At 38.1% G+C, this 16511-nt stretch overlaps 1 protein-coding gene across 2 annotated transcripts in view; it reads right to left on the bottom strand.

Moving 5' to 3' along the window:
• The window catches only part of SLC38A6 (solute carrier family 38 member 6), a 71537-nt gene that overhangs the window by 53906 nt on the left and 1120 nt on the right, over positions 1 to 16511 (bottom strand). Inside the window, exons 2-3 of one of the 2 annotated variants that reach the window (XM_027554260.1) lie at positions 15913 to 16043; positions 14125 to 14198 (exon numbers count right to left, since the gene is read on the bottom strand). In XM_027554260.1, the coding sequence (XP_027410061.1) occupies positions 14125 to 14198; positions 15913 to 16043 (205 nt within the window). The remainder of the gene's footprint in view (positions 1 to 14124; positions 14199 to 15912; positions 16044 to 16511) is intronic. The other variant, XM_027554261.1, reaches the window with a different exon arrangement.

Here is a 16511-nt window from a genome sequence, read left to right as displayed (position 1 = left end):
AAGGAACATCAGTGTTCATTTTCAGCATCCCTCTTTCATATTAGAGTTGAAAGTGTTGTTTAAAGAAAAACTTTCCTTCCAAGGGCTTAAAGCAAGGAGGCTTTCAGTGTTATGCATGGAAATATATCACATAACTTGCTTTAAAAATTACCTATTTTGCACTAGTTTCTTTGTCAGGGAGCAAGTTATCAAGATAATAATCTTCAAAAAATGTAGCTAGGATTTGTTTCACTTTTAAATAGGAGAAAACAAGTATGGCAAGAATACTGAAGCAGGTTGTCATTTGCTACTCCAGGGGATCTTCTCAACTCAGGGATAGAACCCACTTCTCTTTGCATCTATTGCATTAGCAGGTGGCTTCTTTACCACTGCACCACTTAGAGAGCCCCATAAATTGTATATTAGTAAATATGAAAAGCAAGTAACTTTTCATGAGAAGAAAAGGAGGAGAGGATGGGAGGTATGGAGAGAGTAATATGGAAACATCCATTACCATATGTAAAATAGATAGCCAGTGGGAATTTGCTGTATGACTCAGGAAACTCAAACGGGGGCTGGATAACAACCTAGGCGGGTGGGATGGGGCGGGAGGTGGGAGGGATGTTCAAGTGGAAGGGGACATGGGTAAACCTATGGCTGATTCACATTGATGTTTGGTAGAAACCAGTGCAATACAGTAAAGCAATTATCTTTCTATTAAAAATAAATAAATAAAATTTTTTAAAGCAAGTAACTTTGCTTTAGGCAAAAATAATACTGAAATAATCCCCAAAGAATTGATATTTCAATTACCTAAATTTAAATAAATTAAACACTTAACACTTAGTCTTAATCTTTAAATTAGAACATTACTCCAGAAAATATAACCACACTAACAGCTTAATGAAGATACTGTAACTGCAACTTCAGACAACAGTGGCATACATCTTAGCAACCTCAAATTAATTCTCTATTATTTTCTAGTTTTTTAAAAAATCTCTAAATATAGCAGAGCCCCAAATTCAGAGTGAAAAAAGGTTTAGACTTTTAAATGGAGACTGACTATTATGTTCAAATCCTAATTCTATTTTTCAAGTCAGCAGATCTGACTAGTCATTCAGTTCCGTAACTGTCATCTTACTTCTTTTATGTTGCAAAAATCAGAAGTACTTTTCCATGTTTGAGACATCATGAGTATGAATAATGGCTTCTGGCCTAATATTGAGGCATTGCTAAAATAAAATATGTACATAGTCAGCCAAATGCTTTATCTCCACATATTTACTTTTTAACGGTTTTTTGGATCATTTTGACACATAAACCAAAACAATTGTGAAATACTTTTAAAATTCTTTTCTATCATTTGGACAATTATGTGTAAATTGGAACTGACTTCAGAATGTAATCTCAAAAACGAACCTTGAAAACATTTATAATATTTGACCCCTGGGAGTGTGCATCTTAGGAAATAAGGCTAATATCAGAGAAATCACTGTATGCAAAAATACTCATTACGTATGAGCATGCATACATGTATACAAATGTAACTCATTATGCATTATTACATTGAAAACAAAGAATACCTAAATGCTCAATGATGGTAAACTGGTTAAGTAAATTATGGTAGGTATATCTAGTAGAATAATATGTAGCCATTAAAAGCTATGTTTAGAATAAAATGAAAAATGTCAATATTAAGTGAAAAACAAAAGGTTTTATCAAATATGATCTATAAAGCAAAATATACGATCAGTGTTGTAATACCTTATTTATAATGTTAAAAATGCTTTGAGAGCTATCAAAACAAGATATGGTAATGACCAGTCACACTAATAGCAAATTCTTACAGAAGAGGAATAACATTAATTATGAAAATTATGAAATTAATTCAGCCTTTTACAGGAATTCAAACAAGCAATACTTGGCACAATCCTCTCTAAATAAATAACTGAAAGCAGTTACTAGCAATCTATTTTAGGAAATTAGTTTTTTATATTAAAGAAATCAATGCTATGTCTTTGAGGGGGCAGAAAGGCTGTAAATCTGAATCAAGTAAATTGGGGAAAATTTTCTTCTTTAATGTACCATCAAGGCACACTTTAGTGCTATTTTGGCTAGACCGAGAGTTTGGCCTCCACAGGAATCATTTGGAAAGCTGCTTCCCATGTAGCAGTGGAATATTTCCAGCTAGTTACTCCAGTGTTCTGTCTGCTTTGCATTTTTTCCTCAATGAAATAGGACAATTAATAAACTCTGGTTACAGTACAAAGCCCAAGTTTCAGCAGCAGCAATATTATCTTTGGAACTGGAGTGAGGGACGTGAGTTATTCAAATACAGTTCAACCCTCAGAAAACAGGCCATTTGGAATGCACTCTTATTTTGAAATTCTTTTCTTTCTTGTGCTTTCCTTCATTTTCCTCTTGTCTTTTTTCTCCTTAATAGTGTCACACAGGCCATTCATTTATTGAATATCCCCTATGCAACTGTGCCACCACTTCTGATCTTTCTTAATGTGTACTTAAATGTCAGTTTACCAACTAAATGTGGCATGATTTTAGAGCACTTGTAGTAAAAGAAAATAGAATGCGAGAGTACAAAGAACATACTCCTTTCAGTGTCACAGAAGTGAGATACCTGCAGGCATAGAGAAAGTTCTAGGGTCCCAACATACCACATGGTTCTTCAGTGAACTGGATTTACATGGTTATATCCTATAAATGCTATTCATTGGTTTTCCAACTTTAGACTCAACTTATTCATAAAACATTAATGACTTAAGATAGATTATAAAACAGAAAGTAAATATTGTCAACCTTGACAATATCAGAGTACAGTAGAAGGACGACGGGAAATAGACAACAGGGGAAAGCAAGCACAGTATATATACAAGTATATATATATGCAACGTAGCAGAGTAAAACACCATCTAAGAAACAAAAACAAAACTTTAAATGTATTGTTTAGAGTCACAAATAATCAGAAAAAGAATTATTGAATATAAACTAACAACAATTAGAAGAAGGACTAGTGTACTCAAGCTAAATCCTCACCTTACATAACGAGGTGTCAACAAATAATATCTTAAATCAATAAATAACAGTAGAAGAATATGATTTACACTTAGAGAGGTAACTCCCCAAGAGAAGTCAAAGCAAAACTCTAAATGCTGTGAACTCTGGAAAATGGAACTAGAGGTGGGGAAGAATGGGCAGGAAAGTGTTCCAAGTCCTCCTGCATAAGTGCACACACACATATACACACGGCATGTACATCCACATGTGTGTGACTGTTATTACCTTGATAAAATTAAAAGAGGAGGTTCATTTAAAAACATGTTTAATCCTGCAAAGACTTATACCCATCCTTCCCTGCAGCCCACTAACAAAAGTTCAGTTCTGCTACAGGAAACATTCTGCCATCAAGTAAGACAATACAAAGGGGTCATGACAAAAGCAGAGTACACATACAGTCTAGCTCAGGTTTTCTCATCCTGCCCTGCTGATACGTTGGACCTGGATAAGTGTTTGCAGAGGGGGCTGTTGTGTGCACTGCGGCAGGTTTAGTAGCGTCCCTGGCCTCACGAGATGCCAGCAGCACCTCACCCTGCCCACCAATTCTCGGCCTTGAAAACCAGAAATGTCTTTGTGCTTAGTTGTTCAGTCATGTCTGATTCTTTGCGACCCCATGGACTGTAGCCCACCAGGTTCCTCTGTCCATGGGGATTCTCCAGGCTAGAATACTAGAGTGGTTTGCCATGCCCTTCTCCAGGGGATCTTCCCAACCCAGGGATCAAACCCAGGTCTCCTGCCTTGCATGCGGATTCTTTACTGTGTGAGCCACCAGGGTCTTTAGACACTGCCACATGCCCCTGGGGGAGAAAAATCTAGGCAAGATGAGTACTTACCAGAAGAAAGGATGAGACAAGACCACCATTCACTGAAAATGGAGTCCCATAATCAGCCCACTTAATTAATTGTGGGAATACTGAACTATGCTCATTAATCCCAAGAAAAAGATACAAAATTATAAATAGTGTGGGCAGCTATCATACCAAACAATAAATAAATACTATGAGCACTGAGATAGGAAATAGGAATCTACTGTCTTTCAATCAGTTTCAGTTTCATTTGCTCTCACAATGAGAGCATCTCAGTGCTGAATGGGACCCTAAAGAGATCCAAAGCCTTCACACAGTACCCAGACTAATGTGGGGGAAAAATAAAAGGCTCTCAGCTTTATTGAGAAATGGTATCTTGGTGTCCAACATGTAAATTTGTACACTTTATTTTATAAACTATACAATAAATTTTCAAAGATACTTCTGACATACGTAATTTCTGCCTGTGTGTTAAATTTGGAACTTTTAAAATAGAATCCCTCTGTAGCTCTAATCCATCCATCCATCATCACCCACATACCCAGCTTTTATTAAACACCCTCTGTTTGGTAGATGCTGAGGAAACAATGGCTAATGCTTTCAATACACACTAAAATTTCCAGGAACATAATTACTATGTTTGGTTTTGTTTGGAACTTTGCCAAAAACTGTTTCCCATTTAGAAAAATCATATCACTAACAGCGTTTATTTTGTTTTTGCCTCTCCTTTACTTTGCTATACGGCATTATATTAATTTTAAGTACTGTATTGGTTTCCTATGGCTGCGTAACAAAGTATCACAAATTTGGTGACTTAAAAGAGCAGAAATTTATTCTCTCGTAATTCTGGAGGTCAGAAGGCCAGAATCAGTCTCACTGGGTCAGCATCAAGGTAGCAGCAAGGCTACAGTTTCTGTAGAGGCCCTAGAGGAAGTCTATTCCTTGCCTCTTCCAGCTTCCAGTGACAGCTGGCCTGACTTGATTTGTGGCCAGATCACTCCCATCTCTGCCTCTGTGGTCATAATTGCCTTCTCCGCTGCTGTCTGAGCTCTCTCTCTGTGACCAGGTAACTGCACTGAGTCCACAGAATAGTCGCCCTCGCAAAGTCCCTTTTTTGCCATCAGTGGTAACATTCACAGGGATTAGAATCTGGATATGTTTTGGGGGCACCTTTACTTAGCGATGGACATTAGTTTGAGTAGGCTCTGGGAGTTAGTGATGGACAGGGAAGCCTGGCATGCTGCAGTCCATGGGATCGCAAGGAGTCGGACATGACTGAGCAACTGAACTGAACTGAACTAACTTAGCCCACCACAAGTAGGTTATAATACCTATAGGAATTCACTTTAGGTAATAAAAGAAGCATTTTGAATTTTTTTTTTTAAAAAGAGGGTGCTGTGATGGATTTCAAATCACCACTCTACCATGTTTCATTAAAAAAAGAATGGGGAGGGCAAGGGGGTCATTTTACTCTTTATTTCCTCATTATTGCTAAAAAATAAAATCCTCGTAAAAGAATTGTAACCGTTAGAAAGAAGAAGATAGGGGACTATGTTCTCTTTCTCAGTGGGCTCTCAGAAGGATCAAAATTCTCTTTGGAAACAACAATTGGTGAATCCTAGTATCTACTTTGACTCTTTTCCAGCCACCTCAGTGACTTCTCACGGCCTCAGCAAAAGCTCCAAATTCCTTAAGATCTGACACTTGTCTATTTATTCAGTTTCATTTTCTTCTTTGTGTCTTATGCATAAATAATAGTGAACTAGTTTTAGTATGGTGGGTAAAATATTCAGTATGTACCTTTGTATGTGCGGGAATATTCTCTCTTGCCTTGTCTATTGGTCAAATTCCTTTTTAGCTCGGTCCTCCCAATACTGGCCGACCCTCACCACCCCCCTCACCCCCCACTGAGACAAAGCAAAACATTCTCTCCTCCGAGCTATCATTATACCTTGCTCATATTTAAATGATCACACTACATTATAAATCATTTGCTTATGTATGTCTCCCCTTCTAGATTATGAGCTTTTTTAAGGGAAGGAAGGAAGTCATTTATCTCTGTAATCCTCACAGATAAATGAGTATAGGATGAATGAATGAGCCTCTATCCTGGGCTTCACTTCTAGGACTGGTCCATCTAATTTTACTTCAGAGTGCACATATCCAAAACTGAACTCATTTTTATTTTGAACTAGCATCTCCTGCTGTGTTCTTATGACCATTAATGACACTATCATTAATCCAGTGGCCTGTGTCAGAAATCTGGGAGATATCCTCAGACAGGCCCTCCTCCACATTCAGTCTAACTTCGCCAAGTTTCTTAACTTGCTTTTTTTCCCCTTTTATTCTCTTTGTTAATACCTTGCTTCAATCTTCCACTATTTGATTCTTAGACTTCTGTAACAGCCAGGTCTGACTGCTAATCTACTGCTAATCTAACAGGTACTGTTAGTACAAATCAGAGCTAGACAGACAAATGAGAAAGGCACTCCCTTCAGGAAGAAGAAAAAGAAAAGGATTTCCATCCTGAACAAAATCCTGAAGGCAAGCATGACCTGGAAAGCTGACTGCGCCTTTGTAAAAAGAACTACTTCAACCTGCAGGGAGCTCTCAGACCTGCTGTTTGGCTGTTGTCCTGGGAATTCCCTCCACTTCTCCCCTGTGCTGTGTGTGTAAGTTGCTCAGTCGTGTCCAACTCTTTGCAACCCCATGGACTGCAGCCCACCAGGTTCCTCGGTTCATGGGATTCTCCAAGCAAGAACACTGGAGTGGGTCACCATTCCCTTCTCCGAGGGATCTTCCCAACCCAGGGATTGAACAGGCGGGTTCTTTACTGTCTGAGCCACCAAGGAGCCTCTCCCTTGTGCTGGATCCCTAATTTTTTTGGTACCACCTAATTGTGGTAAGCTGAGCACTGAATTGATGCTTTTGAACTGTGGTGTTAGAGAGGACTCCTGAGAGTCCTTTGGACAGCAAGGAGATCCAACCAGGGAATCCTAAAGGAAATCAGTCCTGAATATTCATTGGAAGGACTGACACTGAAGCTGAAACTCCAATACTTTGGCCACCTGATGCAAAGAACTGACGCATTGGAAAAGACCCTGATGCTGGGAAAGATTGAAGGCAGGAGGAAAGGTGACATGGTTGAGAGGATGAGATGGTTGGATGGCATCACCAACCTAATAGACATGAGTTTGAGCAGGCTCTGGAAGTTGGTGATGGACAGGGAAGCCTGGCATGCCGCAGTCCATGGGGTTTCAAAGAGTTGGACACAAGGGAGTGACTGAACTGAACTGAACTTTTTGGTAAGTGGCATCCTCCATTGCTCATTACATAAGAGTGTATAGGAGATAATTTTTTGAGTCTTTTATGTCATTATTCTACCTGTAAAAAATAGTTTGGCAGGATGTAGCATTCTATACTGAGATCATTTTCCTCAAGAATTCTGAAGGTATTGCTCTATAGTCTTATTTATAGCTTTTCCTGGGAAGTCTTTTGTCATTATAGATTTCGACTCTTTGCATGAGAATTGTTTGTTTCTCCTCTCTGAAGCTTTCAGTATAGTCTCTTTATAACTGTATTCTAATTTTTCATAAAGATACATCTTGATATGAATTCTTTTATAATTATTACACTGGTTACCAGGAAAAATTCTCTCAATCTGGAAACTAATTTCTTTCAGTTACAAACTTTGCTTGTATTGTTTTGTTGATAATTTTCTATCATCTAATTTTTCTGTTTTCATGGAATTCTTATTATTTGCATGCTGAACCTCCTGGACCGATCCTCTCATTTTCTTATATTTTTTCTCCCATTTTCAAGCTCCTTGTCTTTTTATTTCCCCTCAGGAAATTTCCTTAACTCTTTTCAACCCAGCTACTAAATTAATTTTAAATTTCATTTCTAACATCTGGGACTCTTATACTCTTACTATATGTTTGAAATAATTTCTTGTCCTTATTTCAATGATGTAATATCTTCTTTTGGTTCTCTGAAGCTATTAAATATAGTTTTTAAAGTTTTCATCTGGTCTGTGAATTATCTCTGTTTCCTCTTTCCCTCTGAGTTTGTTTAAGTTTTTTAAAAACAGATTTTATTTTCACAGCAGTTTTAGGTTCAGAGCAAAATTGAGCAGAAAGTATAGTTTTCACATTCTATCCCCACACATGCACAGCCCCACTCACTATCAAAACCCCCCACCAGAGGGGTGTATTTGTCACATCAGTGAATTTACACTGACACATCATTATCACCACAAATCCATAGACTAGAGTTCCTCCTTGGTGCTGCACATTCTATGGTTTTGATAAATGAATAATGACGTGTATTTACCAGTATAGTATCATACAGAACAGTCTCAACTGCCTTAAATTGCATCTATGCTTCCATCTAGTCATTCCTCCTTCCTTCTTAAGCCGTGGCAACTACTGATCTTCTCATTGTCTCCATAGTTTTGTCCTTCCTAGAGTGTCATATAGTTGGAACCATACAGAATGCAGCCTTTTTACACTGGCTTTTTCAGTTAGCAAGATGCCTTTATAAGATTCCTCCATGTCTTTCAAGGCTTGACAGTTCATTTCTCTGAAGTGCTGTTAATATATTCTATTAACTGAATGGACCAGTTTATCCATTCACTCACTGAAGGGCATCTTCGTTGCTTCTAAATTCTAACAATTATAAATAAAGCTGCTATAAACATCCATGCTCATAAATTTTCAACTCATGTAGGTAAATACTAATACAAATGTTGGATTGACGGTTAGCCTCTATACCTTTTCATCACGGTCTTCACACTTCTTTTGTCAGTATTTTACTTTCACAATTATAGGACAGATACTTCCTCACATTTGGAAATTGCATTTGGAGTATGAGAAGAAGAGTCCAGAATAATTCTAAGGTCTTTGGCCTGAGCAACTAGAAGGAAGATTTATCATTTACTTAGATAGGAAAACAGTGGAAAGTGTAGACTGGTAGTATAAAGAGGCAAATTTTACATTAGCATATTAAATATCCAAGTGGCAATATCATGGAGGAAGTTGGATATGAGTCTGAAATTCAAGGGAAGAGATCCAGGCTAGGGGTATCAATTTTAGGGCTGGCTGTAATGAGCCCAAGAGTGTAAAAGAAACGAGATCAGGGGAACAGTACCAGGGATACTCCAATGTTTAGAAGACAGGGAGATAAAAAGGATTTAGCAGAGGAAAAGCATATTCTGTGAAACAGGAAGGAAACCAGGAGAGTGTGAATAAGCGTTTTACAGAGGAAGGTGTGACCAACTGTGTCCAGTGGTGCTGACCAGTCAACTAAGATGAAGACAGAACTGACCACTGGATCAGCAATGTGGAAGATGCTGGTCCAATAATTTCTGTGTAGTAATGGGGAAAGGCTGACTGAAGAATGTTCAAGAGAGAATAAGAGGAAGGGGAGGTATCTGGTATAGATAACTATTTTCACAAGAGCTTTACTACGACAGTGTGCATGTGTGCTAAGTTGCTTTAGTTGTGTCTGACTTTTCACGGCCCTGTGGACTGGGGCCCTCCAGGCTCCTCTGTCCATGGGATTCTCCAGGCAAACATACTAGATTGGGTTGCCATGAATTCTTCGAGGGGATCATCTTCCTGACCCAGGGATTGAATTTGAGTCTCTTGCACTGGCAGGCAGGTTTTTTACCACTAGCGCCACCTGATAATCATCCCCTATGAAGGCATGGAGCATAGTGAATGCATGCAGCGTCATTTTTTAAGTGGAAGAAATTATGATCTATTTGTAAACTCATAGAAAGAAAAGTACAAAGATGATGAAAAAGAAGAGAGAAGGGAGAAAGTGGCTGAATACTGTAGGTGAGAGCAGACGGGGTCACAGCAGAAGTGGAGGGGCTAGCCTCAGACAGGAACACAGAGAGTTCATCCAAAGTAAGAGAATATAAGGTACAGGTGAAGACAGGTGGGTGGAAGTGGTAGTAAGAGCTTATAAAGTTCTTTTACGATGGTTTCTGTTTCGTCAGTGAAAAAGAAAGTGAAGCTATCAGCTAAGAATGAAATCAAGGAGAATGTGTTGAAGGTCTGAGAGAAAGAAGACATCTCCTAGACAGCACAGTAAGCAAGTGAATGAACTGAAGAAGTTAATAAGGATTAGATGATAGCATCACAGATCCACTAGACACTGAATTACAGTGACATTAATCTGCATGGCTTTATGTTCTTCTTCAGGAATAGTCAACTGCACAGGTGCATGTGTGAGGTAGGCTGTTACATTTAACTATGATTGGAGTTTTGCCAGGAAAGTAGCATGGTGAAAGGGAGGAGCAAGGGTATGATTATAACAACAAGAAACTTCAACTGGATGCAGAGAAGAAATATGGACAAGAGAGTCAAGGAGAGAGCAAAAAGTAGTATATCAATGACCTCAAATCCAGGTGGGGGGCGAAGAATTGCCAGAGTTGGAGTACTTGAGGGAATGAATTTTTAACAAATTAAAAAGATGGTAGTTTTTGGAGGGTGGATTCTTGAAAATGAGATTTTGGAGGGGATGAAATTTTGGTAAAGACAAGATCAATAGTATGACCAGGGAAATAAGTAGCTGAGGTAGGAAGAGAATATAATCATTAGAAGAGAAAAAATTACAGAAATGAAAGTGTTAGACTATCTACATGGGTACTGAAATCGTCCAGTACCCATCCAGATGGGGTGATACTGATGAAACTGAAAGGAAAGCAGAAGCTAAAATGTTCACAAAATGACAGAACATGGCTGAGGAGTCTGTATATGATATCCATAAGGTAGACTTTATGAGATTCAAAGCTGGGGTTTAGGGAGAGGAAGTAGAAATGAGATGTCAGTAGGACATCTATCCTATCTTTAGACCAGTATGAGGGACATGGAAGAGAAAAGAGAGGCCACTTGAGAGAACTGTAGGGAAAGCAGTGTTCACAGAGAAGTCTTAGGTTCTAGAGTAAGAAAGGTAAGGAAATATTCAGAAGAGTTAAGAGGAACTATATTCAATATCCTGTGATAAACCATAATGGAATAGAATATGAAAAAACGCACATATGTGTATAGCTGAATCACTCTGTTGTATAGCAGAAATTAATACAACATTGTAAATCAACTATATTTCAATAAAATTAAAAAAAGAAAATGACAGAACTATATTGGGTGAGTCTGGGAAATGAAGGATAACATAGGATTCTTGAACTGATTGACATAAACTGAGTGACATAAATTAAGTGGTATAAGATTATTAATCCAAATGATCTCAAGGCAAATAATGATGACAATGCAGTGAGTGGTAGGGAGCAAGGACTAGGAAGTAGGGACCTGACCAGATACAGGCTGAGTTCTAAGACTCTGATTCTCTTCTGTTGACACTGATGTGGAAACCAGAGGAGGGGAGCTCTTCCTTTATTCCCAGAGCATAAACATTTCCCCAGAGAATCATAATGAACCAACTGTTTCTGGGACAGCAGTACAGTATGTACAGCACCTTGGGGGAACTCCCTGGTGGTCCAGTGGTTAAGACTCTGCTACTGCAGGGAGCATGGGTTCAATTTCTGGTTGGGGAACTAAGATCCTACATGCCATGCAGCCAAAAAAAAAAAAAAAAAATATATATATATATATATATATATATATATACATACATACTTTGCAATCCTTATGCGTTCTGGCCCAATGAGAACTCATGATAATAAAAGCTACTAGCATTTTACCAAGGACTTGACATTTTACGTATGTCATTGTATTTCATTCTCACAATAATCCCAAGAGAAAAGTATTATCACTATCATTTTAGAACTGGCAAACTAAGGTTTCCTGGATCCGGAAGATCCTCTGGAGATGGGAATGGATCCCCAGTCCAGTATTCTTGCCTGGAGAATTCCATGGACAAAGGAGCTTGGCAGGCTACAGTCCATGGGGATTCAGAGTTGGACATGACTGAATGACTAAGCACAAACTAAGGCTAGAGAGATTAAGGTACCTTATATGCCTCAGCCCTCAAGAAAAGTCCAGACATATCCCAAATCCTATATAAAATCAAAAATACCAGAATTTCATTAAAAGAAATCCTGTTCTTTGGAAGGAATGATGCTAAAGCTGAAACTCCAGTACTTTGGCCACCTCATGCGAAGAGTTGACTCATTGGAAAAAACTCTGATGCTGGGAGGGATTGGGGACAGGAGGAGAAGGGGACGACAGAGGATGAGATGGCTGGATGGCATCACCGACTGGATGGATGTAAGTTTGAGTGAACTCCGGGAGTTGGTGATGGACAGGGAGGCCTGGCCTGCTGCAATTCATGGGGTCTCAAAGAGTTAGACACAACTGAGCGACTGAACTGAACTGAACTGAACTTTTATAAAGGTAGAATTTCTCTTGTGCTCTAGGCAAATAATGAAGCTAATCTGTAAAGACTTGTGATAATCCTTTCTCCAACCAGTGAATCCAGTCTGAATACTCTTTTATGACAGTCCAACAAACTAGAGAGAAATTTAGCTGTGTATTATTCTCTAGCATATATGTATAGCATATGCAATATATATATATATATATATATATATATATATGATTTGTTATTATTTTTAAAGCCTACCTGCACAGAGAACTTTACAGTGACTGAAGGAATTCAATCAACAGCAGACAGGTGCAGCAGTGTGTATGAAGAATCATGAAGAAGTTAGTTCATGGACCAAGTAAGCTACAAAAAATCAAAGAAAAAGAAAAAAGAAAGAGAAACAGAGCTTTTCACTTTAGATGCCCCAAAGTTATAGAAAAGAATAACAGATGTCAGAATTTTAAAGTTAAATACATATGATCTGAAGGAAAGCAAAAAAAAAAAAAAATAGCATTATCCAGAAATCTTCATAAATTGAATACTACTTCCAAATAATTTAAATTAATAAAGCAAAACACTTCAGGTAATGAAGATACAATTGCCACATGACTTACTACCATATTAATCTTTTAGTAGAAACCATGATAAAATAACCTATGAAGATGTTAGATAGACTATCACAATTAAGTAAAAATAACTTTTTTAAACAAAGAAGCAAAATTTCAAAACATGCATTAAAATTCAGTCCCCTTTCAGCAGGATTTACAAATATACTTCTTTAATGCTCTTACTCCTGAATTTGGGATGTTGTATAACAACTTGTTACTTTGCGATTAATATTGCATCATTTCCTGGTATTTCTATCTGTCTACACAGTCACCCAAGCCCCCTGCAAGCAAAGGAATGTATTCGTTGGTTGAATGACCAAAAGCAATGACACAACTTACAGCTGTGAACTACAGATCCTAAGTCCATGTTGTGTAAGAGTCCCCTGGAGGACTTTTAAAAAGAGATTCCTGAATCCTACCTCAGATTCTTGGAATTAGAATCCCTGAGGCTTAGAAACCTCTGTTTACAGAACAATCTGCAGATGCGTCTGATGCATAGACAGATTAAACAGCCTAGAGCTGTGGATTTAGAACTCTGTTCTGAAGAGTCTTAAAATCCTCAAGAAACACCTGTTTCAACCAGAACAATCCCATTTTTATCTATTTTATGTATCTGTTCTGTTTCTTAAAAACCTGAAAACAACAGGGCAAAGTGAACCCATCCACATAAGACTTAAACTCATGATTCTGGCATCATAACTGTCGCAATCCAAAGGGAGATCAGCCTAGGCAGATAGAAAGACCAGGATTGGTGGGCACAGAGTATTTATTAATGCCAAAAGAAAAACTTTAAGAAAGCAGTTCCACGATTCATACGCTTTTATTTATTGCAACTTGAAAGAACTTATTCAATCCATGACTGAACTGCATAAGTGGAAAAAACATATATATATGTATATATATGCACACACATCAATATATGGGGGGCAGAGACAGCAGTAGTAGATCTCGGAAGGTGTTCTCCAGAAAGTGATCACCCTAGGAGAAAGACGATGAGCATGAACACCTGGGTACTGCTTCTCCCTAACACAAGGTCTGGATCCTTTAAACATCTTTCAGGTGCTTTCCCTAATCTACTCTAACCTAGAAATCTATGTCACATGTTGTGGAGAAAGGCAGGGGAAGAATGCCGGTTTCCTCCTCCTCGTCTGCCCTCAGATATTCTCCTGAAGGACTGGGTCCATATATTCTGACCTTCTGAAATCCTCCATTTCAACCACCCTACCTAATACTCCCACTGGAAATTAGATTTGAGACACCCAACCTGGCTGACATGATCTCAATAGGCTATTTTATCAAATGAATAAGCAAGCACACATTTTACTTACCTGTCTGAATACACAAGCTAAGCAGGAGATGAACTGAGTAAGAAGCCAGGAGAGCGACTATCAGCAGCAAGAAACTAAAACATAAAAGAGTACATGGTCAAATTTGTCCCCTAAAAGTTTCCTTTTTATGGTATTTCATTCAAAAAACATTTTTTTTTCACATTCAAATGGTCACGTGTATGAGTGCTAAGTTGCTTCAGTCACGTTTGATTCTTTGTGACCCTGTGGACTGTAGCCCTCTAGGCTCCTCTGTCTTCTCTCCAACTTAAGAGAAGTAAGTTTCAGTTTTGAAATCCCATTGTCTTTTTTCTTTACTCTATCCCTCCCCTTTTAATGATGCGTTGCTGTTGTTTAGTCATTTAAGTCGTGTCCAACTCTTGCAACCCTAGGACTGTAGCCCTCCAGGCTCCTCTGAGGAGGGTTCTTTACTGCTGATCCATCTGGGAAGCCCCCAATGATGAGTACCTCCCTATAATTTTGAATAAACACTGCATTTCAGCATCTATTAAACATACTCAACAAAGCAAACCAAAAAAATACAGTTAAAACACTTTTAATGATATGATTTGAAAAATGTGTTATGTAATAATTGGGGTCTTCTCACCAAAAGTATGAAAAGAAACAGCATACATAATCCTTTATTTATTCTCAGGAAGATACTGGCAAGACAAGTTTCCAGGGGAGTGCTCCTGAAGTTGAAGAAATTCTATCTTTGCAGTCCACTTAATACTTGTTAATAAGTAGCAAAATGGAGAGGTGAAAGTACACTTGTCAATTGATGTCAGAGACCTCACAAAATAAGGTTGGCATCACCAGATGGAAACTGTGATATGATTCAGCAAGCCCCCATTCGGTGGTATTTACCTGTATGTAAGATCCTGCAGTAAAAAATGTGATTTTTCAAATGGAACTAAGAAATAAGTCCTATGATTATGTCTCGCCTGAGGTGTCATACATAGCTTTTAAGTTTTAAAACTATGAAAGTTTGCAAATACATCCCATATTAAAAGCAAGTTCGGTTACTTAAAAGTTGGTTAGCTAACCAAGAAATTCAAAGTAAAAGCAGAAATGATCCTACATGAGACTGTATTTTAAATTTCATAGAAAAAATAGGTCTGCTTGTACTGACAAAACAAACTTGTTCATTCATTCTATTAAGCATGATGCTCCATGCTAAGGATAAGATCTAGTCCTAAAGGATTTCAGAGTTCAGTGGGGAAAATAACTTGCAAACAGATAATTACATTATAATAAAAGAATGAATATACAAGTACTATGGAAACACAGAAAAGACAGCAATGTCTTCTGTCTTGGGCAAACTGGCCATGAGCTGTCTTAAAAGATGTAAAGGAATAAATACAGGGTACATGTCTAGCCTCAGAAAGTGAAACAAGTCTACTTAACAGGAGGAGAGAAAGAGACGGAGAGAAACCAAAGGATTATATGTTTTATTTACAGTCACAAAATCGCTATTTATAAATAATCTGCATGACTGATAAACTCTGATTTACTTTGGCCCACTGAACACAACAAATAAGCCACTTGTTAAGGTTATTAAGGAATGTGGATCAAGTTTCTCTTTTTTTTTAAATTAGCCACACTTTGGATAAAAAACCAAATTATATAGCATCCTTCCAAGCTACAGACTAGCAACAATATAAGAATAAGAGGAACCCCAGAAATAACTAGAAATTGTATAATACCAAGTTCTACAACCTATCTCTTTGCTTCTCAATGTACTATCAAAATGAAAAAAAGAAAAAATTGTAAAATAAGAAAAAAACTCACCTAAATCCAAGGATACCAGTATGAGCCATAACATAAGCTAAGCCAAGGATGCCACTTCCCATGATGGCATTCATCAAATTAAACACTGAGAAACCAAATGAAGCACCTCGGGATCTCTGTGTGTGAACTTCCTGTAAGCACACGAATTAACAGAGTTAAGTGTTTGAATGGTGAAGTCCAACTTTGGTCAAGAAATGACTGACAGGTTATGGAGAGTCTCCTAAAACCACAGACATACTGTGACATACTAGTTGCTCAACAAGCAACCAGGACCTCGTTTCCTTTCCTTTCCTTCTCACTTCCCACTAGTGCAGCTCCAGGAAGCCAGTTTCCTAGGAAAATCGTCTCCACCTGCGCAGAGACCCAGTAGGCTTCAGGAAGAAGGCATGACTAACCTTGTGACTGCAAAAGATGAAGATAGGGTAAAATGGGGTGGGGACAGGGAGCAGGCAGATGGACTCAAGCTCACGTGATAACTGAAGAATCCCTGAGTCAGCTTGAGGTTGCTGTAGACAACTGTTGCTCCCTAATTACTAGGACTACAAAACTAATCTCTATTTATACACTTAATGAATTAAGTCTGCCCAATGAAAGGATGG

Source organism: Bos indicus x Bos taurus, chromosome 10 (genome assembly GCF_003369695.1).
Source record: "Bos indicus x Bos taurus breed Angus x Brahman F1 hybrid chromosome 10, Bos_hybrid_MaternalHap_v2.0, whole genome shotgun sequence".
In the NCBI taxonomy this organism is placed as follows: domain Eukaryota; kingdom Metazoa; phylum Chordata; class Mammalia; order Artiodactyla; family Bovidae; genus Bos; species Bos indicus x Bos taurus.
Note: the sequence above shows the minus strand (reverse complement) of the source record. Positions and strands in the feature narration are given on the sequence as shown.